At 34.8% G+C, this 22,287-nt stretch overlaps 3 protein-coding genes and 1 long non-coding RNA gene across 4 annotated transcripts; 3 read left to right on the forward strand and 1 right to left on the reverse strand.

The window, feature by feature from the left end:
- Positions 1-213: 213 nt before the first annotated feature.
- Positions 214-1,492, forward strand: LOC140885320 (uncharacterized). Its single transcript, XM_073292287.1, has 3 exons — positions 214-449; positions 543-847; positions 928-1,492. Exons 1-3 carry the CDS (start codon positions 431-433, stop codon positions 1,420-1,422), a joined length of 819 nt encoding a protein of 272 aa, XP_073148388.1. The 5' UTR covers positions 214-430; the 3' UTR covers positions 1,423-1,492.
- Positions 1,493-2,448: 956 nt separating this feature from the next.
- LOC140880846 (uncharacterized) lies at positions 2,449-3,492 on the forward strand. The gene is made up of 2 exons (XM_073285670.1): positions 2,449-3,185; positions 3,276-3,492. The coding sequence occupies exons 1-2, from the start codon at positions 2,541-2,543 to the stop codon at positions 3,387-3,389; spliced, it is 759 nt and encodes a 252-aa protein (XP_073141771.1). The 5' UTR covers positions 2,449-2,540; the 3' UTR covers positions 3,390-3,492.
- Positions 3,493-3,628: 136 nt separating this feature from the next.
- Positions 3,629-7,171, reverse strand: LOC140880845 (metacaspase-1-like). The gene is made up of 5 exons (XM_073285669.1): positions 6,680-7,171; positions 4,783-5,113; positions 4,249-4,369; positions 3,948-4,160; positions 3,629-3,841 (listed from the first exon to the last, which is right to left on the reverse strand). The coding sequence occupies exons 1-5, from the start codon at positions 7,074-7,076 to the stop codon at positions 3,782-3,784; spliced, it is 1,122 nt and encodes a 373-aa protein (XP_073141770.1). The 5' UTR covers positions 7,077-7,171; the 3' UTR covers positions 3,629-3,781.
- Positions 7,172-8,628: 1,457 nt separating this feature from the next.
- On the forward strand, positions 8,629-18,993 carry LOC140884818 (uncharacterized). Its single transcript, XR_012150724.1, has 5 exons — positions 8,629-8,756; positions 10,207-10,289; positions 10,595-11,288; positions 17,946-18,044; positions 18,877-18,993. It is a non-coding gene; the product is annotated as an uncharacterized lncRNA (long non-coding RNA).
- Positions 18,994-22,287: the final 3,294 nt, after the last annotated feature.

Raw genomic sequence — 22,287 nt, forward strand, 5'->3', positions numbered from 1 at the left:
ATGGAAAAATCTTTTCTTAGAACAATTACTTTACTTAATCAATTAATTAATATAGCAAATCAACGAGGAGTTCACGCGGTATACAAATTTGAGTGGAAATAGTAAGAATCTACCGATTAATTTACAACTATCATTGAATTTTTTTTGTTTATTATATACTAAGATAAGATATTATTATTTAATAATATACCGTCAAACTTTTCAAAACGCTAATCCCTCATCTTCCTAATAATAATGAATGATATAATATCCTCACATTTAATATTTTCAAATTCAAATATTAATTAAAGCATTAATTTCCGAAGGGATTTGATGAAAAGTTGCGTCTGTTATTGCATATTTGGATGGTGTTCTTCTCTTCTGCCACCGTTTCGCTCTTTATAAAACTCATCCATCGCCACCTTTTCAGCCCCAACATAATAATTCTGCAATGATCCTTAAAAATGGAGGTGCCACTCTCTTTCTCTGAAGAGGTTCTTTCTGTGGAGTTCATTTCTTGTCTTTTCAAGCGGCTATTGTTCTAACTCTCGAGTTTCTCGCAGTGTCGAAGGATTCACGCAAGAGAAAAATGAAGGAAGTTGCAGAAGAACCATCCAAAACACAGCAACAGCGCTTCGCTTCTCCTAATATTCCCATCAATGGCGGCTACCAATCACGAGTTCAGCGAATTCTTAACGCCGCGGCGCCGGCTTTAAAGCCCTTCTCTTCTTCCTCCTGGGGTGGTTTCTTACCTTTGAGTACTTGGGGTCCGCCGTTTGACTCCATTGCTTATGACAAGTACCCTCTCTCCGTAGATGTTATCAAGAGACGAAATGATAGTCAGATTGATCAAATAATCACAGCCCATGTAATCAGTTTTTTGGTTTACTTTAATGGGATTTTAATGATTGATGTCATGAGAATCATGATGAAGTTTTAATGGAACAGGAAGTGAATCTGAGGCATGCACTTGGAGGGATGCTGTCGGAGCACCACCGCATCGCCCACAACGGGGCGGAGGAGAGACTGACCAAGAAACTACTGAGAGAGAGAGAACTTGAACTGCAAGTAAACATGAGCAAAAACATGGAACTGAAAGAGATGGCGGCACACTACAAGGCGGAAAAGGACAAGGTACACGGCAGGGTGAAATTCTTGGAGCAAGTGACACAATCTTTACAGTCCCGCCTCCGGGATGCGGTGGAAGCTCGGCGGTACGCGGAAACGCCGCAAGACGACGCGGAATCGTCCTTCACTGACCGGGACAGAGTTGGAGCCGTGAAGCTCGAGTGCAAAGTGTGTGAGGAGAGGGTGGCAATGGTGATGATGTGGCCTTGCCGCCATGTGTGTGTCTGCGTGCAATGCGACGCCGCCGTTAAGGAATGCCCGGTTTGCGGCTCCGTCAAGAGGACGAGCGTGGAAGTGCGTCTCCCGTCGAATTGATCTTTCTCTGGGTCATAGTTTTGTAAGATTTTGATGACTTCATGAGTTGTAAGAGGAGGATCATGTAATACATTCTCTTGATATGGAAAACATTGACACAATTTCATTATTCAATTTTCAAATCGACAAAGTTTGACCAAATTTAGGTAATCAAATATTTTATAAGAAGAGTTCAAATTATTAATTTAATTATTTTTTTTTTTAAAAAAAGGGAATTGGATTTTGGTGTTCAAGGGAATTTTTAAAAGAATTTCACGCATTGGTGGGTGTGTGATATTCATTAACATTGTCTCAATTTATATTTCCAATGTTCAAAAAGAATATGTTATTATTTACAATTCTCTATTTCCGACTTTACTGCCGTAATTTCTTCCCAAAGCAAATCTCCTTGTAAAATCCTTATATTTTTACATGCAAAAAAGATACGATGATTGATGAGTTCAACTCAAGCACAATCTTTGTTTACTAAAAATTTATGGGTACTACATGTATACAGAGGATTATACATTGGTTTATACACTTACACTTGAAATTACATAAATATCTTTAATGTATTTTGGAAAAAACTTTTTCAAATAAAGTAACGCTTCCCAAAATTTATTCTAATATATAACATAATTACACTTTACAAAATATTTAGTACATAAAAATATAACGTTATATATAGTATATATTAATATCACAAAAACTCAAGGAAAACCGTTATACGAGTCACTTTTGTGAGATACATCTCTTATATAAATCATTATCCAAAATCAAAAAAAATTATTTTTTATGCTAAAAATATTAATTTTTATTACTTTAAACACAAATCGATGACGTGACATTGCTAAAATAAAAGCATTATGAGATTTTCTTTTGTGAATTGACGTTGAAAAATTTTGGATATTTATTTGAAAAAATATAAATATAAATATATTGTGTGTGTAGTGATTTGTAAATGGTAAGTGGTAACCAACCCCTTCATAAAGAGCCGTTAAAAACTATAACGACCAACTGAAAAATGCAACGGTTCGCAAAGGAAAATGCTGTCTATTTTATATTGTAGAGTAGATAGATAGATTCTGTCTCTGTATAGGAAAACTGTGAATTACAGGTATCAACGAAACCTGAATCCAATGGCCGAAGAAGATTACGTCACGGAATTCCCGCCAATTTTATCACCTTCTCGTTCAATTCCTCTCACTTTATCCGGTTTTCTCGCCGGCGATACTGTACGCGTGCAAGGAGACACGGGAGACTTGGAATTCTCCCTCCAGTTCAGTATCCAAAGAAGAGACCAGAATCCTGGCGTGCCCGACAACTTTTCTGATGCAAATATCCAAGAAATGGGCACCTTTGGTGATGATTCCCTTGATTCCTTGCCTTCTGCATCGTTATTGACTCCAACTTCAGGTCACGAAACTCCAGATCGTGACGCGGGGGCGAATGGGTTGAGCCAAGGATCATGGATGAAGAGGAGAGATGACGTTGTGACCAGGTTGAGGAGTGGGGTTTTGTCTCCGGTGAAGTATAACGCCAGTGGCAGTTATGGAGCTTTTCGGGGCAGGCTCAGTTCGGGGAAGAAAACGAGGATGGAAACAGGGAGAGGACATAATGCGTTTGAGAGAATGCTTAAAAGGCGGAGTTTTCCCTTGAGGCCGTGCAATTCTTATGCCTTTTTTGTGATGGCAAATTGGGGCGTGGTTAAGTGCTCTTCCTTCGAGGAAACGAGCAAGAGGTTGAGTAAGAAATGGTGCCGACTCCCTAATGACATGAAGAAGGTATGCATGTTTTCTTTTCGCAATTTAAATCAAAGCATTTGATGATTTTAGGTGAATGAATAATCTCAGTCGATACTCACCTGGTGATAGGAATATGAGAACTTGGCTTCGAAGGACAATGAAAGATACATGAGGCAGTGTTTGCTGTTAAAGAATGATGTAGAAGAAGAATCCGGGTCTGGATTACTTGAAGACATGAAGTAAGATGATAAAAACTTTAGATGCGTTAGAAACCTCGCAAAGTTGTTTATTATTATTCTATGTTTGTTAATTTACCTTATGATGAAAAAAAGGGGGAAATTTTTTACCTTGGAACTGTTCAATTCTCTGGAATATTTTGAGTAATTTGGTAGGTAGGATCAGTATACAAAATGAGTGTTGTACTGATCAAGAAAACGAATTATAAAACCGTTTGCATCTAAGCTTATTGTACTGGTTGTTATGTGCAAAATCTATAATATTTTATATTACATGTAGAGAGAAACATTCTATTACTTGGAAACCAGGTATTGTAATTTATCAACAGTGAAAAAGACGACGAACTTTCGCTGTGTCACTCTTTGGTTGCAACAGAAAAGAACTCCTAATCTTTTATCTTATAGAGAAAATGGCTTAGCATATACATCAAATGGTTCATTAGCACTAAGCTGTGGCTCCTGCAACCAGGAGAAATACAATGTAGAACAAGTTTATAATTGTAGAAGTATAAATATGATTTTGATGCTATACTTCGTAATTTAAAGTCATGACAGAACTGCATACCTGTCTCTTTCCAATGCCAGCACTTCCCCCGGTCAAAAGCATTGTGACAAGTGTTGTAACAACACCCCCTCCTATTTCATCATCGGCATTTCGAATGGTAGACCTCATTGCATTTAAGATACTTCCATATGTAGGATTACTTACTTGGCCTCTTTCAACTGCTTGGATAAACGAAAATGTCATTGCGCCTGTTGAAGTCACCTTGGCGAGAGCCTGTCCAGCAGTTGATTGTGTATTATATATCATAAGTACGTAGCCAATAAGTGAACTCGATAATGAAACGATGGAGATTGAATCTTACAGATGTATCTGCTGAGGTTTGATCGTCATCACAACCACTAAAGGATATGACTTCTCCTCCACTAGTGCCTTTCCAAGTACCTGTTCTAGGACGATGGTCTTCCCATACATAACGCCCAGTTCTGAATCCACATATAAATGGATAAACAATTGAAAGTTTGTAATTTTTTTTGTGATAAATTTGTCAGAACCCCTGTATTAGGCTTAAAATTCAGCAACAAAGGTCACATTTTATCTTCTATTTTGTAAATAGTGGCGGAATCGGGGAATTTTGGTTCATATTTTCATGAGCATATAAGTGCAGATCTCCTATGTGTCATCATAAGAATAAAACTGTACAAGTCAATAAAAATATTCAAGAGGAAGATGCAGTCCTCGAACCTTGGGCGAGTACGAATGTATTTTGGGAGTAGTGGTAGTGCACTAGAGGGGTTGAGTAAAAGATAGTACTTGTACATAAGAAAATAAGAGTAGAAATAGGCGTAGCACCAAAGGAATATAAGCTTAAAATATATGATGTTCCCGACTAACAAACCTGTCCATTCTACAAAGAAACGGTAAATCTAGCATCGTGCCACTGTGACACGAGTCTATGATCCCGTGAAGCTTGACACCAGAAGGAAGTGGCCTAACAATGGCTGCATTGATTTCATCGTCAACGATCATTCCACGTGTCTCGAAATCCAAAGGACAGAGCGTTTCATCAAATCCATCGACTTCATCTCCTGTGTAGTTCCTCATTTGTGAACCGTGACCGGAGTAATGGAACACTAGGGAGTCCCCAGGTTGGCAACCTTGTACAAGCCAAAACATAGCCATCCTAATGTTGTGTATTGTTGGGATTTTGTATGGATCAACCTCCTCTTCTGAAACAACAAGGCAAGTAGGTTGCTGGCATCAAAAAATGTTAGACACAGGGCATTACAGCGGATTGTTACTAATTGAACCACATACGCCACCTTTTGCGGAATGTTTTCAAATTAGCCTGTCATTAAAATGCATTTTGAATACTGATGGATTGTCGTACATCAATACGTTGTTCTCGTCGGATCATCCTTGATCCTACCTCGGTACCAATAGCTCACCGATATTCAGCGAAAATTATTTCATGTAACACAATCAATTCAACATATTCATCATGTTGGTGGATGACAAACTTCTTTAGAATTTAATCCCTTTAGAAAGTGCCATCAAACAAGACTGAATTTCGATAACAATTTCATGTTTCGAAAATAAGCTATTCTTTTTAGTGATTTCCTCTCGATCTATTGTATTTCTAAACTCTCTATAGAAAGATCTCACTTTATTTTGCGTGAGTTTATTATAAAAAAAAAATTAGAGGTGTATCCTCCAGTTAATTCCTTTTGAATCTTGTTGAGCTGTTGTCTTGACAAAAACTGATACAAAGACAGCAAATTTCAAAGTTCTTTTCCATCTGTGGACCTAAAGAATAACGCAAAGGATATGGTTCACTTTTTAGATTTTGAGAATTATGCATCACTATTAGACTATTAGTAGCCCAAATTGGGTTCAATTTCTTCAAAAGCGTGCCTCACATGTGCATGTTTTGCACCTCATTTTGATTTATATGAGCATAAACTTCTCTTACAAACCCGTGTAACATCGCCTGTTACCCGGTTTATATTTAATCGGGACATATAATGATAATAACCTTATTTGAAAATTGTATGATACACGTGTCACAAATCAAACTGTGTAACAGAAGATGTAATTACTATGTCAGTTAAACGACTTGCAAACTATTCACCCTTTCAGTGGCTCCTATGATAAATCGGTGGTAAAAAAAAAAAAAAAAAGTGAAAGAAATACAATAAAAAATGATTTCTGTGCCGATTAAGATTAATAACTTAATGTGGATTTTTAAAAATTTTCGGAAATATAATTTAGGGAAAATTACTTTTTTGATCTTTTATATTTGTCACCTCTTCTATCGTTGTTTTTTTAAGAAATTTTAGTCTTTTTTCGATGTGGCGCTGATGTGACACCAATGCAGTACTGACGTGGAGCTGACGTGTAAGCTGACACTTAAGAATTTTCAATGAAAATGAATTAAAATTGCCAAAAAATCGGAACATACATGACTAAAACTGAAATCTGAAAACATAAAAGCTTGAAATCGTAAAATAACAAACATACCGGATTAAAATTACAATTTTTCCTCAAATTTAATTAATTTGGGATGAGCATGAGCATGGTGAGTGTAAAATGTAGTTATTGAACTCAAAATCACTCATCTTGACAAAGTTGGCATCAAACAACATAAAATCAATCTCCACATTTCCCAACTCAGATACTGATTCAAACTAATTAATAAGACCCAGATCATAATAAAGTAAAAATAAAATAAAAATCCAATATATATATATATATATCGTAGAAAGATTCAAAAAATAATAAATAATAAAAATTACCAGTGAGCATGAGAATGGATGATTCGGGGAATTTGAACCTGTTAATCAGCAAGTATTTCATGCATTTAGCATCATTAATGGTCCCCTTCAACTCGTGCCTCGAGTACCTATACGAGACACCCACGATCACCGCCTTCTTCCGATGGTGGGCTGTGGGAGCCGGAGGACCAGGCCGCGGCGCGTAGCCGTAGTACTGCGGCGGTGCTGCTGGTGGTGGGTAGTAGTGGCCATTGAGAGAGGAGGCTGCGGGACGATTAGCAGGCGGAGGAGCAGGTGGATTGGGGCGAGGGTCGCCGACACGGGTGATGGACTTGCACACGGCACAGCGGATGGCGGCGGCTCCTGGCGGCAGCTGCAGCGGCGTCCGGCAGTTGGAACAATCTACTAACATCAACATTCTGAAGCGATGGAGATTCAGTGAGAGTACAGTAAAATCACAATTGGGAGAGAAAACTGAGAATGGAGATGAAGTCAAAATCAAAGGGAAGGAAATGGAGTTGGTGGAAAATATGTAAACGGGAGCTTTTTATTGACTAATATCTCTCTTGTATTATTTATTTATTTTAATATATATATATATTCCGATTAATAATTGGAAAAAATGTTTTTTTTGTATGGTATATTTATCACTTTGCGATTTCGGTACCCAATATTTTCAGATTTCAATTTTAGTCTGATATCTTTGTTTTTTTTTTTTTTTACAATTTTAGTCTTTTTCCGATGTGGTGCTGATGTGACATCAATGCGTGATGATATGGAGCTGACATGTGTAGTTTCACGTAATAATTTTTGATGAAAAAAAAAACTAAATTGCCAAAAAACCAAATGTACAGGACTAAAACTGAAATATGAAAACATAAATGATCAAAATTACAAAATAATAAATATACAAGACCAGCAAAAATACAATTTTACCTTAATAATTACTAGAAAAAATTGTTTTTTTGGTCATGTATGTTTGTCACTTTGCGATTTCAGTACTTTATATTTTTAGATTTCAGTTTTAGTCCTTTATCTTTAATTTTTTGCAATTTTAGACCTTTTTTTGATGTGGCGTTAACGTGACACCAATTCAGTGCTGATGTGGAACTGACGTGTACAATGTCATGTAAGAATTTACGAATAAAAAGGACCAAGATTGCCAAAAATCGGAACATGCAGGACTAAAACTGAAATATGAAAACATGGAGGACCAAAATCGCAAAGCGACAAATATACATGACCAAATTTGTAGTTTTTTCTAATTACTATATGATAGGTTGAAATCTACCTTGTCATATTTTGCATGGGAAATCAGGAGAAGTGTTTTAATTTACCTTTACACGTTCCATGCATATATATATATATATATATATATATATAGACGAGGCAATCAATATGGTGATTAATAAACCGAGTACTTTTTATGGAAACTATGATTATGAATTTTTTTTTTGCTAAATTCTGTTCGATGATGATGATGATTTTTTTTTAAGAATTTAATCGGCTAAATTACACAATGTCTCTTTTTCTTTATGTAATAAATGGAGTTTTTGTGCCAACTATGATTATGACTTTTTTTTTTCGAAATGCAAAAGAACAGAAGATGTGCTCTAAATAGTAAATCCCGATGACATATATATAATCAAAATCACTAGTAGAATTATCGCTTTTTACTTCGCCATTTTTTACTTCGCAAATTAATAATTACGAAGTAAAATGTGACAATCAACTTCGCTAATAATACAGACGAAGTAAAAATGCACCTTCTACTTTGGTACTTAAAAAACCCGGGCTTCACTAATAATTTTGGATAGTATTTTACTTCATCATATTATAATTGATGAAGTAAAAAGTAAAAAATTAAAATTTTAATTATAATTGATGAAGTAAAAGGATGAACCGGATTAAATATTGACTCAATGACTTTTCTTTCTAACTTTTTCAACGCTTGGTAAAATATACATCACAAAACACGATCCCCTTTCTTCTTCATTGCGGGAAAAGAAACCCTGCTCGGTGATCCTTTTCTTCTTCAGCCGCCCACCATCAACCACCGTCGGAAACCGACGCCAACGCCCTATTTCGAAAGCAAAAGGTCTGAATCTCTCTATTTTGGTTTCAATTTAGGGTTTACATGTTTTGGAAGATGTTTTCTTTATTTTTTTTACATGAATACGAGATGCCCTTTTTTTGAACATAAACTCAGGTTTTCCTTTTTTCTTTGCGTTTTACTTGTTTTTCGATCCAGAAAATTACAAATATATGCCAATGTTTTCTTTTTTTTTAAAAATGTGTGGGTTTCTCTGTTGATTTGAGTTTTAAATATTCTTTTTGTTGTGATATTTGGTCTGTCAAGCAGCAACCAAGCTAATTCGGCACCGACAAATAATACGTAAGCAACAATGTTGCCTGCTACTCCGGCTTTGTAAAGTTCTGAAATTTTTTTTTTTTAAAAAAAAAGTTAGCCTCTCTATTCTGGCCTGTTATTTAAATAGTTAAGGCTATTATGAAGGTATTGTTCTGAATTTTTTTTTTAAAAAAGTTAGCCTCTCAAATCTGGCCTGTTATTTTAAATAATTAGGGCTATTATGAAAGTATTTGGTCCTCCAATTTATTAAATTCTGGATTAAGTTTGATGAATTGATTTCTTCTACATTTTAGCCTTTTTTTTTTCACTCGTTCTCAATATTTGTCCCATAAATAAATATTCAAATTAATTATCATTGTGATAGAAAAAGGGCAGGGCAGAAAGCACAAATTAAAACAAGCCAATTTCTTATAGTAACGATTAAATTTGAGTAATTATAAAATATTTATTTTAATCCCACAAACTAATTGATAAAAGAGAAGACATATTGCATGCACACTAACGAGTAAAATTAACCGGATTAAATAGTAATCATGTGTATAGGTATTATAAAATTATTTTGGATTTTATTAGAGTTATTTATGTTGAATATGTTATATGAAATTAAAACTTACAAATTTAACTTAACAATATTTTTTTCATGGTTATTTGTCTTGTGACCGATGGGTCAGATGCATATATGTGGTTAAAAATAATACTATTGATTAAAAAAGTAATTATTTTTAATCGATTAAGTCAATTATAAGATCTGTTTCATAAAATGTAAAATTAGTATGTATTTATGGGTTTATAAAGTTGTGTATTATGTAACCTACTGTGTCAATAAAAATGTACAAAATTAGTTTATTTCACAGTTTCATAAAATTTTATTGAATTTGTTGGTACTGTAGCTTGAAAAAAACATAATTAAAGTAACTGAACTTGAAAATTCTATTATTTTACAGTTTCACATCAATGTACCTAGAAAACAAGAAAACCCTTTCAGTTGCTAGAAATCTTTGCAAATTTGTTGAAATAAATTTAGCTGGTATGCAATATATATAGCTGAACTTGAAAGTAGCATCCTAGCTCTACTCGCTCGCACCTGAATCTAACAAATCTGAACATGGATTCTTGCACTACTCATTCGACAAGTTCTTTGATGGAATCTAATTTTACTTTCTGGAATTTTCTGCAGTGGAGCACTAAGTGCTTAAGAGAGAAGTTAAAAGACTACGAAACTTGTATAAGCAGCAAACTTCACTGCCGCAACAACAACAGGTATTTTTCAGTATTTGTTCTGTTTCGGTGGAGTTTTAATGTGCTTTGAAATTAAACCTGATCGCATATTTTCTCCGTGTGCTTTTAATATTTTGATTATATGATGATTCATTGTTCGCGTCAGGAATTTTGTTTCTTATGCCTGTAAAAAACATAATTTGTATATATTATTCGCTACTTTTTTATGTAGCGACTTAAATGATTGGAGAGTCGTAGTAACTAGTGTTTGAAGTGGAAATCATTCATGATTGTCGTGTAATTAAAATTTTTTATTATAACTGATCGTTATTGAATTTTTGTTGAAGGTAAGTTGTTAATTATGGATAAATCTTGGATTCACTCTGATAGAAGGTCGAAACAATATGAGAAGGGTGTGGAACAGTTCATTAGCGGTTGTATACGAAATCCTCATATTGACTCGAATTTAATGCATTGTCCTTGTTGCAAATGTAAAAATCTGAAAAAGGGATCGATTACGTCCATTCGAGAGCATCTTTATTTCCATGGTTTTAGTCAGAATTATATGAATTGGATTTGGCATGGCGAGTCTGCTGAAAATGATAGAGTAAATTTAAGCACCAACCAGGAGCCAATTGGTGATAATCATGACGACTTTGAAACCGCTAATATGTGTGAGGCAGCATATGATAATTATACAGAAAATCCAGAAGCGTTTATGAAATTTTTAGAGGAAGCAGAGAAACCTTTGTACAATGGATGTAAACGTTATACAAAGTTGAGTGCACTTGTGAAACTATACAATACCAAAGCAAGGCATAGGATGAGTGATGCTATATTTTCAGATCTACTAACTGATTTTGGGGATATGCTGCCAGATAATCACAATCTACCATCCTCAACGTACGATGCAAAAAAAACGTTGAGTTGTTTGTCGTTGAGTCATGAAAAGATCCATGCATGTTCCAATGATTGCATTCTTTATAGGAAACAATATAAAGACTGTGTAGCTTGCCCTAAATGTGGCTTGTCGCGTTGGAAGTTAAACAAGAAGAACATTGAGAAGAAAGGTATTCCTGCCAAGGTGATGTGGTATTTCCCTCCCATACCAAGATTTAAGCGCATGTTCAAATCTTTAGAGACATCAAAAAATTTAACTTGGCATGCAGAAACCACAAGAGTTGCTGGTCAGTTACGTCATCCATCTGATTCCCCATCTTGGAGGTTGGTGGATCATATGTGGCCCGACTTCGAAAGTGAACCAAGAAATCTTTGCCTAGCACTTGCAGCTGATGGCATTAATCCTCATAGCAATCTTAGTAGTCGGTATAGTTGCTGGCCAATCATGTTGACCACCTATAATCTTCCTCCAAGCATGTGTATGAAGAGGAAATTCATCATGCTATCTATGCTCATTTCAGGGCCTAAACAACCAGGAAACGATATAGATGTCTACCTCGAGGTGCTAGTTGAAGATTTGAAACAATTGTGGGAAGGAGTTTATGGCGTTTATGATGCTTATCGAAGACAGTTTTTCACCCTTAAAGCAGTTTTATTATGGACCATTAATGACTTTCCTGCCTATGGTAACCTTAGTGGATGCACTACACATGGTTATTATGCATGTCCAGTATGCGGAGAAGATACTTGTGCAAAACATTTGGTAAATGGGAAGAAAATGTCATTTGTTGGTCATAGACGTTTCCTACCAATGTTTCATCCCTATCGAAGGCAAACAAAGGAATTCAATGGCATGGAAGAACATGGAGAAAAATCTACACCATTATCTGGGGTTGCCTTGTTTGACAAGCTTGCAGACATAAGATGTGAGTTTGGAAAGAAGATCAGTGTGAAAGGTAAAAAGAGAAAGAATGCAAAGGAGAGTAATGTGGAAGACAGTAAAGAAGAAAAATATTTAGGGGCAACAGATTTCAGAAAATGTTGGAAGAAAAAGTCAATTTTTTTCAATCTTCCTTATTGGAAACACCTTCATGTTAGGCATTGTCTCGATGTGATGCACATAGAGAAAAAATGTCTTTGAATCCCTCATTAATACTTTGATGAATGTTAAAGGAAAATCTAAGGACAATCTGGCAGCTAGGCTGGACATGCTTCAAATGGGAGTTAGGCCTGAATTGGCACCTAAATTCGGAGAAAAAAGAACATATATTCCTCCTGCTGCATGCTCATTTACAAAAAAAGAGAAGTTACAAGTGTGCCAATCGTTAATGGATATAAAAGTTCCAGAAGGTTACTCATCGAACACGAAGAATCTTGTGAGCTTGCCTGAGCTGAAGTTGACTGGCTTGAAATCCCATGATTGTCATGTTCTAATGCAACATCTTCTGCCAATTCTGATTCGTGATGCGTTGCCAAAACATGTTAGATATGCCATCATAAGATTATGTTTTTTCTTCAAAGATATTTGTTGCAAGGTTATAGATATATCCAAGTTAGATAAGCTGCAATCTGACTTGGTTGTTACGCTCTGCTTATTGGAGCAGTATTTTCCCCCATCTTTCTTCGACATTATGCTGCACTTAACAGTCCACCTTGTTCGAGAAGTTCGATTATGTGGACCTGTCTGCTTTCGGTGGATGTATCCATTCGAAAGATGCATGAAGGTGTTTAAGAATTATGTTGGCAGTCGAAAACATCCTGAAGGTTGCATTGTTAAGAGATATTCAGCGGAAGAAGCAATTGAGTTTTGTTCTGAATACCTCGACGGACTTGATCCTGTTGGCGTCCCTCAATCAAACCGAGACCCCAAATCCAATGTTCCTGGATTCTTAGCATGCAAAACACCAATTGTAGTGCCATTAAGTGATATGCAACAAGCACATTTGACTGTTCTGGAAAATACGGAAGAAGTATCTCCCTACATAATGTAAGTTCAACTCGTTAATAAATTATTCTGCACTTCTATCAAAATCTATTGTCTAAAAAATATTATACATAAATATTTCCATAGCGAACATAAAACCTTTCTGAAGTCCATGTTTCCGAAAAAAGAGAAAGATGAAAGATGGATACAAGATGCTCACAATAAAAGGTTTATTGACTGGTTTCGTGCAAAGGTTAGTTGAATGCAAAAATATTTATTAAAGTATTTGCGGTGAGCATGTTGTATTTAGTATTATAATTATTTTTTTTAAATTGAATACATGTTAGGTGGCTGCTGAAATAGACAGCTGCAATGGTGGAACGACATCGACATTGACATGGCTAGCTCATGAACCACGTGCGCAAGTCATTAAGTACAGTAGTTACGTGATAAATGGCAACTTATACCAAACAAAGGAGCGGGATGATGAGAGAGTTTGTCAAAACAGTGGGGTTTCTCTAGTTGCCAGCACCATGCTTATCTGTAGTGCCAAAGATAAAAATCCCTTGATTGCTGATGTGTCTTTCTATGGAGTAATTGAAGAAATATGGGAATTAGACTATCATCAATTTCAAGTTCCTCTTTTCAAGTGCGCTTGGGTCGCGAATGATAAAGGAGTAATAAACAATGATAATTGTGGCTTCACTTTGGTCAACATGAACAAAAGAGGGCACCAGAATGATGAATTTGTCCTTGCAAGTCAAGTGAATCAAGTTTTTTATATTGATGACCCATCAAAAAAGGGATGGTCAATTGTGCTCCCAGTGCCAAATAGGTGTTATGAAGGGGAGGACGATGGTTGGAACTGTATTCCTGATTCTCGACCAATTGACGATGTTGATACTCATGATATACCTGTTCATGAAAGATACTTTAGAGCGGATAACGAGGGTGTCTGGGAAACGAACAAGAAAAAATGATGTTTAATACTTTATGTCATGTTTTGTTATGGATAAGCAAAGACACTTTATGGGCTTTAAAAATATATGTTATGAACTTTTATTAGTATTATTATTATTATTATTGTTATTATTTATTTATTTTGTCTTATTGTTATTATTTGTGTCTTTTGACTTCTTGTTATTATTTATGCCATATTTATGTTATCATTATTATTTAACGTTGGTTTCCAAAAAATTTATGCAGTGTTAAACATATATAATGATGCAAAGAAAACAGAAAAAAAAAGTTGCAGTGGAAGAGCTTCAAGAAGAACATGTTGATGATAGTCATGGAGATGAAGAGGAACTTGGACTTACTGATGGAGAAGAACATCATGTAAATGTTCAAAAGAAGCGAGGTCCTACATTGATGGCTAAAGTAAGTGCAGCTGCAAGATGGGGAAAAAAAGCGAAGATCGATTATGATGATATGGGGCGGCCAACATACAATGCAAATGGGAGAGCACTACAATTATACATTGGATCCATTGCTAGATCCATGGTGCCAATCATTATAAAGTCGTGGCAGGATGTTCCAGAAAACATTAAACAAAAGGTGTGGGAAGAGATCTCGGTGAGTACAAGATTTAAATCTTGATTGATTATCCATACGCTGACTTTAGTTGTTTGCCTTTTATAATTGGACCAGAACTCTTCTTTTCTCCTTACCTTTTTTCCTCTGTTATTTCTCATTTTGTTAAGAACAATTTAATCAAATAACTTAAGGCAAATATGAAAATTAATGGCATCCATTCATTATACTCAGTCATTCCTGCATTTTGAAAGTTATGCGTCATAAAATTCTTACTGTAATCTTAGGCATTATACAATTCTTGCTGTAATCTTAGGCATTATATGTGTATGCATCTACTTTGTCATTTACCATTGACAAATGTAGCATCTTTTTAGTCTTAAGTAGAATATTATTTCAGTGGCTGAATGATTATTTCTGGAACTTCTTTATTCCTAAAATAATGGTAGAGTAACATGTTTTTTATGATTAGATCCAGCTAACCAATTCTGGAAAATAATATAACTTTAAATTGTTTCAACCTTAATTAACTTTTTTATGAACATTTTTTATTTTATTGTATAGTTTCACCTAATGGGATATGAAATAAAACCAACATTTTCTATTGCAGAATGTCTTCAAACTAGCGCCACAAAGTCAGTCTACTGTGATGAGTTCAGCAGCTCAAAAATGGCGAGATTTCAAAAACAAATTGACTAGTAGATTTGTTTGGTCCAACAGAGAATATCCTGAAAAGTTGATTTCTCCACCAAGTCAGTATCAACTCCCAATAGCAGATTGGAAGGAATTTGTGGATGCGAGACTAGATCCATCATGGGAGGTACTTTGATGAGAATTTTCATGTTTCTTTTAAGAATTATTAATTTTCATACTTAAACTAAAGAACAAAATGATGTAGGTTACTCACGAGAAGCAAAAACAACAAACCATGAACTGTAGATATCACCAAAGAATGTCTCGCAAGGGTTACATCGGCTTGGAGTCTGAACTGGTAAGCTATGCATCATTCTATTTTTTTCATTTTTAGAAAGTACTTCATGTTCGTAAGATGATAATTTTTGAATTTTAGAGGGAAAAAAACATAATTGCTGAAGAAGAAGAAGTTGATAGATTGGTTCTTTGGCGTAAAGCTCGTGAAGACAAATCTGGAAATATTACGAGTCCGGAGACATCAGAAGTCGCTGGAAAAATTGTAAATGTTTAGTTTTATCAATCTCTATATTTCCTAGATATATAAATTTTTTGGATTGATTTGTTATGTCTCTATCTGTAGGATGACTTATTGGAGAAGAAGGGGAAAGGAGAGTTCAAGGTTTCTGGAATGAATGATGTGTTAACCACTGCCTTAGGAAGCCAGGAACACCATGGAAGGGTTTGAGGTGTGGGAGGATTTGTAAAACCTCAAGTTTTTTTTTAAGACTCCAAGAAAAAAGAGGGAATCAGTCCCGAAAACTACGGTCAAAAACTTCAATGAACAATTGGAGGAGACTAAAACTTTGAAGGCTGAATTGGAGAAATTGAAGGCTCAACTTGCTAGTGTTTTTCCAATCATCAATGATCGAACTTCTGAGATTGTAGCATCAAACAAGTCCTCAGAAATTCAGTGCCCAAAGCAAAAACAATTGAAGGATCTGGACCCAAAGATGTCAAAGGAATTGGAAGATTTTTATGAATGCGGCCCTCCTGAAATGAAGGTTCAATATTCTTATGTTTCACGGTAAATTTGATTTTTTTTATCACATTTACATATGTATATATAATAATTTATTTTTCTTAAAGGGTAAAAAATGCCACCTTGCCGTCAAAAAACGTGAAAATGTGGTGGCGTATGACACAATAATATCAGATGGGGGCCCAAATGTCATGATTCACAATGTTCCACTTGGGGAAGAGAACTTCAAGGTGTCTGTTGATGTTGTGTTAGATGAAGCAGCAAAGCTTCCAATCCCAATTAAGTCTGGACCAACAATCGTTAGTGATGCAATTGGAGCCATTGTTGGCTGGCCTAAAGAGTTAGTAATTTTTCCAAAGACAAAGGTATTGTGACCAAGTATACTTATTTTTAATTATGAAAATTGGGAGAGTAGATGATTTTATTGTCTTTGTCTTGATTTGTATACTTATTGGTTTTATAAGTAATATTCTCTTAAATAATACACTTGCACTCTACATGTGTAGATCAAATGATTTTATTGCCTTTGTCATCTGTTCATTAATATGGATAGTGTCCGGTTTTATGGGCATAGGTATTTCGAGTTGAAGATTTTGTTCACTTTCATCTTCTTTTTTGCTTGTGCATTATGATTTCTTTTAAGCGCATGCCTTGGCCATGACATACAAAAGTTGTTTGCTGATCTGTAGAAGGAGAGAAATCAACCATTTTCTATTTTGGATGTTGCTGGCCAGCGTGAGAAGTTCAAGGACGTTGAAAAAACATTACCCATGACATGCAAGTTTATATACTCGTATGTTGTTAGGTTGATGAATGAAATTGACAGCATCTACGTGAAGTTTGATGATGCTATGTTTGGACGTCCTCAAGGCGTACGGTTGCTGAGACAAGATATCATACCATTTATGGAGATGAAAGAGATAGGTGCCAGACATATTTTGGTTTATATGGGGTATGTTGTGTTTAACTTACAATGTTTGCATATTTAATATTTTATTTGGAACTTGTCCACTATTGGACATATTTCTCACCGAAGTTTGTAATCTTGATTGTAGTCACCTGTACAAATATTTGAAGGAAGCAGAACGGGCTGATAGTATTTCATTTGTGGATCCTGGAAACATACCTACATGCCCAATTGACAGCGATGGCAGTCGCTTATCTCAACATATTGCTAACCAGTTGGAAGCAGTGTGTAGAGACAGCATGGTATCATTGGATCTTGACTATCGTCAATGAAGATAAAAATATGATCTATTTGTTGGACTCTACTACTAATAGATGCCGAGACGAAGCATGGAAAAAGATAGTGACAAAGTAGGTAGTAGATTATGTTGACAAATCAATTCACTTATACATATGAAAAAAAATAACTTTTGACTTTTTCAAATGTAGTGGGGTGAAGATGTACAATGTCTCGAGAGGTATTCCTAGAAGGTTAAACAATTGACGGTATGTGTTATGCTTACATATGAAGACATGAATGTGATTGTTGCAATATTTTGACGGTGTTATAGTATTGTACTATAGGGACTAGGGATGGTGTTTTAGTGTTATATTATATTTGAGAGCTTTACTCATTAATTTGTTCTTACCTATTTCAGTTTTTTTGTGTTCAAAACTTATTGTTTGGATTGTGATTGTTGCAATATTTTTTTATTTCATGTAGGGTAATATAAAACAAAGTGGTTCTGTTGAATGCGGATTTTGTGTGATGAAGTACATGAAAGATATTGTTGAATCTGAAAATCTACATTTGGAGAAGATGGTGAGTTTCCTTTTCATTTTATGATTTGGTTTATGTGAAAATCTGTTTCCATCCTTCTTTGCTGCTTAGTTGCTCAGAAATGAATCTGAAGTTGACATTTTTGGTAGAGGCTTCTGTTTTGAAGTTGGCTTTTTTGGCATCCTTCTTTCCAAACTTTTTGTCTTGGCACTGTTAAGGGTGAGAGTGCTTTATAATTATTTCTTAATCAAATTTTTGTTAGAGATATTGACATATTGTACTTGCTCGCTGAGTCGCTGGTTTATATCATATTTTCTCGTACGAACAAGGGCATTCTTTCATGCTGATAATTTTTGGAATCAAAACTGTCTGAGATTACTTGCGAATTCTCTATGATGATTGGTGATTAATGTTTTAGTTTGGTTGGGGTCAATGGTATTTCGTGCGACTGCTCCATGATCTCACTTTTGCGAATGCTCTATGATGATTGGTGATTAATGTTTTAGTTTCGTTGGGGTCAATGGTATTTCGTGCGACTGCTCCATGGTCTCTTTAGCTTTTTGCAGTAATGGACGTTCCTAGTGAACTAACATTTGATTTTGGTGGACAAGCTATGGTTCACTGCATTGTTAACATCAATTGGGTGTCAGTGTTTTCTTTAGCTAGCTAGCTGTTGGACTTATTTGTGGAACAAATATATATGTATCCTTGATAGATTGTGTTTTCAATTTTGTAATGTTTTAATTTAATCAGTTATTGCAATTACGATCTTTGATCAGTACCCGCATATGTTGTTGTTACCCTTGTGAACCAGCAAATATGTATCCTCGATCTTGAATTTTAATCTGATCTATTTTATTTTTTTACATTTCAGTATTCAGGATCCATCAAGAACCAATATTTTGGTCAAGCTCAATTTGACGAAATTAGAAGTGAATGGAGCGAATTTGTCTACTCCTATGTAGGTTCCTAAATTGGTCATGCACGTTGGAAAAAATATGTGTTTTGTTTCCATGTATTATTAGATATACTACTTGTTATAACACTTTTACTTTTGAAGAAATACTCGTGGATGCATAATTTTTAATTGATAGATGTACTTGTGGATTTACGGATGTTTGTAGTTTTTGGATGGATAATTTATCAATCTATTGAGTACATTTTACGTTTCAGAACTATATATATATATATATATATATATATATATATTGATTTAATGGTACATATATTTTTACTTCATCAAACTAATGTAAAAGCTGAAGCCATATGTACTTTATTACTTTAGTTAATGAAATTGCTGAAGTAAAGGGCATACTTCTACTTCGCCAAGTTACATAGCATTTGAAGTTAAATAGAGCATTTACTGCATCACTCAATATAAATACCGAAGTCATATATGTTCTATTACTTCGTCGCTTAATGAAACTGCGGAAGTAAAATACATGCATTTACTTCGTCCCCTAATGAAAATTCCGAAGTAAAAGAACTGCTTTTACTGCCCCAGTCATCCTAAATACCGAAATCATATATATTCTATTACTTGTCACTTAATGAAACTGCCGAAGTAAAATACATGCATTTACTTCGTCAGTCAATGTAAATATCGAAGTCATAGATATTATATTACTTCATCACATAATGAAAATGATGAAGTAAAAGGCATCCTTTTACTTCGGAACCGGTCCAATCATGAACCGGTTTTGACTCCGTGAACCGACCAAAGACTTCGGTAAATTCATGCCTAAGACTTCGGTTTTTAAGCGAAGTAAAATAGTACCCTATTACTTCACGTGCATCTACTTCGATAGTTATCTATCTACTATTTCAGTTAATAGCCGAAGTAAAAAGCGAAAATTCTACTAGTGAGTGTATCAAATTAAATGTTATATATTAAGAAAAAAAAATTGCTATATATGTTTCTTGAATGAAACATGCATCAAAGCATATATTAATCTCGTGTAGTGGCAACAGTACTTGTACACCTAATTTGGGGGGAAAAAGAATTAAGAATCTAATTCCAAATTCCAAATTCCAAAGCCTTATTTTTCTTCGTTGTATATGTGAAGTAGGAATCATTTTATATATTAATCCCCCAACATGAGGAATAATATTGCATGTTCCAGATGTGACTGATTAGCTAGCTTATATGAATTTGAGTATATATTACAATGGTGAATTCGATGTGGGATTAAGTTATCACACACATTATGTAAATTTTAATGTCTTATTATTAGTGTGTTTTGTTTAATTATACAATGGAAATATATGAATAATACGGTGTGTATGAAAATCTGGGAAAATAAATTTCTACTTCACGCACTAATTTATCTAGTTTTGGGTTTTAATTAATTTATTACTCGTTAAACTTTGGTCTTCAGACTTCATGCCGTAATGTTTATTTGCGACTATTTTGTTCATGAATTGTTGGTTTGTAGCCATAAAGGACACAGCTTAATAATTTCCGGTATCATGCATGTTTAAATTTTTTAATGTTACATAAGTATTTTCTTGTGTCTTGGCACTCCATAAAACAAGGTCTAAAGCCAAACAAAATCAAATCTATAATCTATTGCATCGAACCCAAACTTTAATTAATCTGAATACTTAATGAAACAAAAGTTATTTTCCCTCAAAATATTTGATGTAACTTTCAAATAATTAAAGCGTTCTCATTGCACCACATTTCAATATTATATTCTTCAGTCTTCACTCTATCTCATCACATATATACTTTTAAATAACGCTCGTCCTACAAAGATCTCTTACTTATATAAGACCAATCACCATCAGACTCTTGAGTTCAAGTATCACGGCGCGATCGAGAAGTATAATTTATTATCTAATTTGGTTATTGTACGTGTTAATTATTTATATTAAAAAATAACTCTTTGACAAATTGAGACTAATTAATTTATATAACATCAAATTTATACGAGTAATGCATCACATTTTCAAAAAAGTCCAAATTAAAATTATGACATTATTTAGCCTCTTTTCTTTTTTTTTTTCCCTCTTACAATAATAAGGTCTAGAGAGAGTATATATTATATATATATATGCATGCATGGATCCAAGATCCTCTATTGTCCAACATTGCCGATCATCACCTTCAAACACTGACTCCAAATCGTACGATCGATCGCGGCAATCTCATTCCGGTTACTCTCGGTCAGATCCGGCAACAGAAGCAGCGCCTTCATGAGCCCTATGTGGCACTCGTGCCCCATCCCCACCAGCTTCACGCAGCAGGTCGGGCTCACCGTGTGTTCTTTGTTGATTAACAGTCCCCTTATCACTTCCCTCCCGCACTCATCCGTCAGCTTCGGAATACACCTCCGCCACAAGTCGTAGAATCCCGGGTACGGTTCAGACCCGATCCCATTTAAAGGTGCCGCCGCCGCCGCCGGGAGGTCGGTCACGTCGACGGTGGCGGTGCTCGGATCCGCGGCGGCGAAGAACGCGGAGGTTAAGATCACCAGGGTGAATGCTGCTGGGAGAGCTGAATATGGTAACTTGAATCCTTCCATTGTAGGTTTAATAATTCAGGGAAGATGGTGAGATATTATTGGGATCGATGCATATGGGGAAGAATATTGGAGTGGTATTTATAGTTTATATTTGATTAACGTTTCACATCAGTGGAATTAATCGTGATTAATTCATATTAATTGTAGTTTAATTCATTTAGTTTCTTTCTTTCTTTCTTTCTAACGGAAAATAATATAGGAAAAATTGTTTTTTTAGTCCTGTATGTTTGTTACTTTGCGATTTTGGTCCTTTATATTTTCAGATTTCAATTTAGTTCGCTATCTTTATTTTTTTTTTGCCAATTTTAGTCTTTTTTCTGATGTGGCGCTGATGTGTCACCAATATAATGCTGATGTGGAGATGACGTGCCAAATGACACGTCAGCATTTTCGAATAAAAATGATTGAAATTATCAAAAATCGAAACATGCAGGACTAAAACTGAAATATGAAGCCGAAATCACAAACTGACAAATATAAAGGACGAAAATTACAATTTTTCCTATAATATATAGCATTTATATCATGTTAAATCTCATGAAGACTAACATTTATTTTTGCTTCGATATCTATCAATTATATATTATATCGTAAAGAAATTTATTTATGATAAATTTTGAAAGAAATTATGCTGTTTACCAAGAATTCTTCTTCCAATGTTCTAATTAATAATTTCTTTTGCGATATTTAATTAGTTATGTTTATAATGTTGTCATATATATACTTTAATTAAGCCATAATAAATAATGATAAAAAGA

Source organism: Henckelia pumila, chromosome 2 (genome assembly GCF_033568475.1).
Source record: "Henckelia pumila isolate YLH828 chromosome 2, ASM3356847v2, whole genome shotgun sequence".
Taxonomy (NCBI): Eukaryota; Viridiplantae; Streptophyta; class Magnoliopsida; order Lamiales; family Gesneriaceae; genus Henckelia; species Henckelia pumila.

Excerpts from the sequence above, each read along its gene's own strand:
- LOC140885320 (XM_073292287.1), top strand. Across the intron at positions 848-927 it reads ATCAAATAATCACAGCCCAT|GAAGTGAATCTGAGGCATGC; the intron begins GTAATCAGTTTT and ends TTAATGGAACAG.
- LOC140880846 (XM_073285670.1), top strand. The coding sequence starts at position 2,541 with ATGGCCGAAGAAGATTACGTCACGGAATTCCCGCCAATTTTATCACCT. Across the intron at positions 3,186-3,275 it reads TCCCTAATGACATGAAGAAG|GAATATGAGAACTTGGCTTC; the intron begins GTATGCATGTTT and ends ACCTGGTGATAG.
- LOC140880845 (XM_073285669.1), bottom strand. The coding sequence starts at position 7,076 with ATGTTGATGTTAGTAGATTGTTCCAACTGCCGGACGCCGCTGCAGCTG. Across the intron at positions 4,370-4,782 it reads TTTCTTTGTAGAATGGACAG|AACTGGGCGTTATGTATGGG; the intron begins GTTTGTTAGTCG and ends ATGTGGATTCAG. Across the intron at positions 4,161-4,248 it reads AAACCTCAGCAGATACATCT|GCTCTCGCCAAGGTGACTTC; the intron begins GTAAGATTCAAT and ends ACTGCTGGACAG.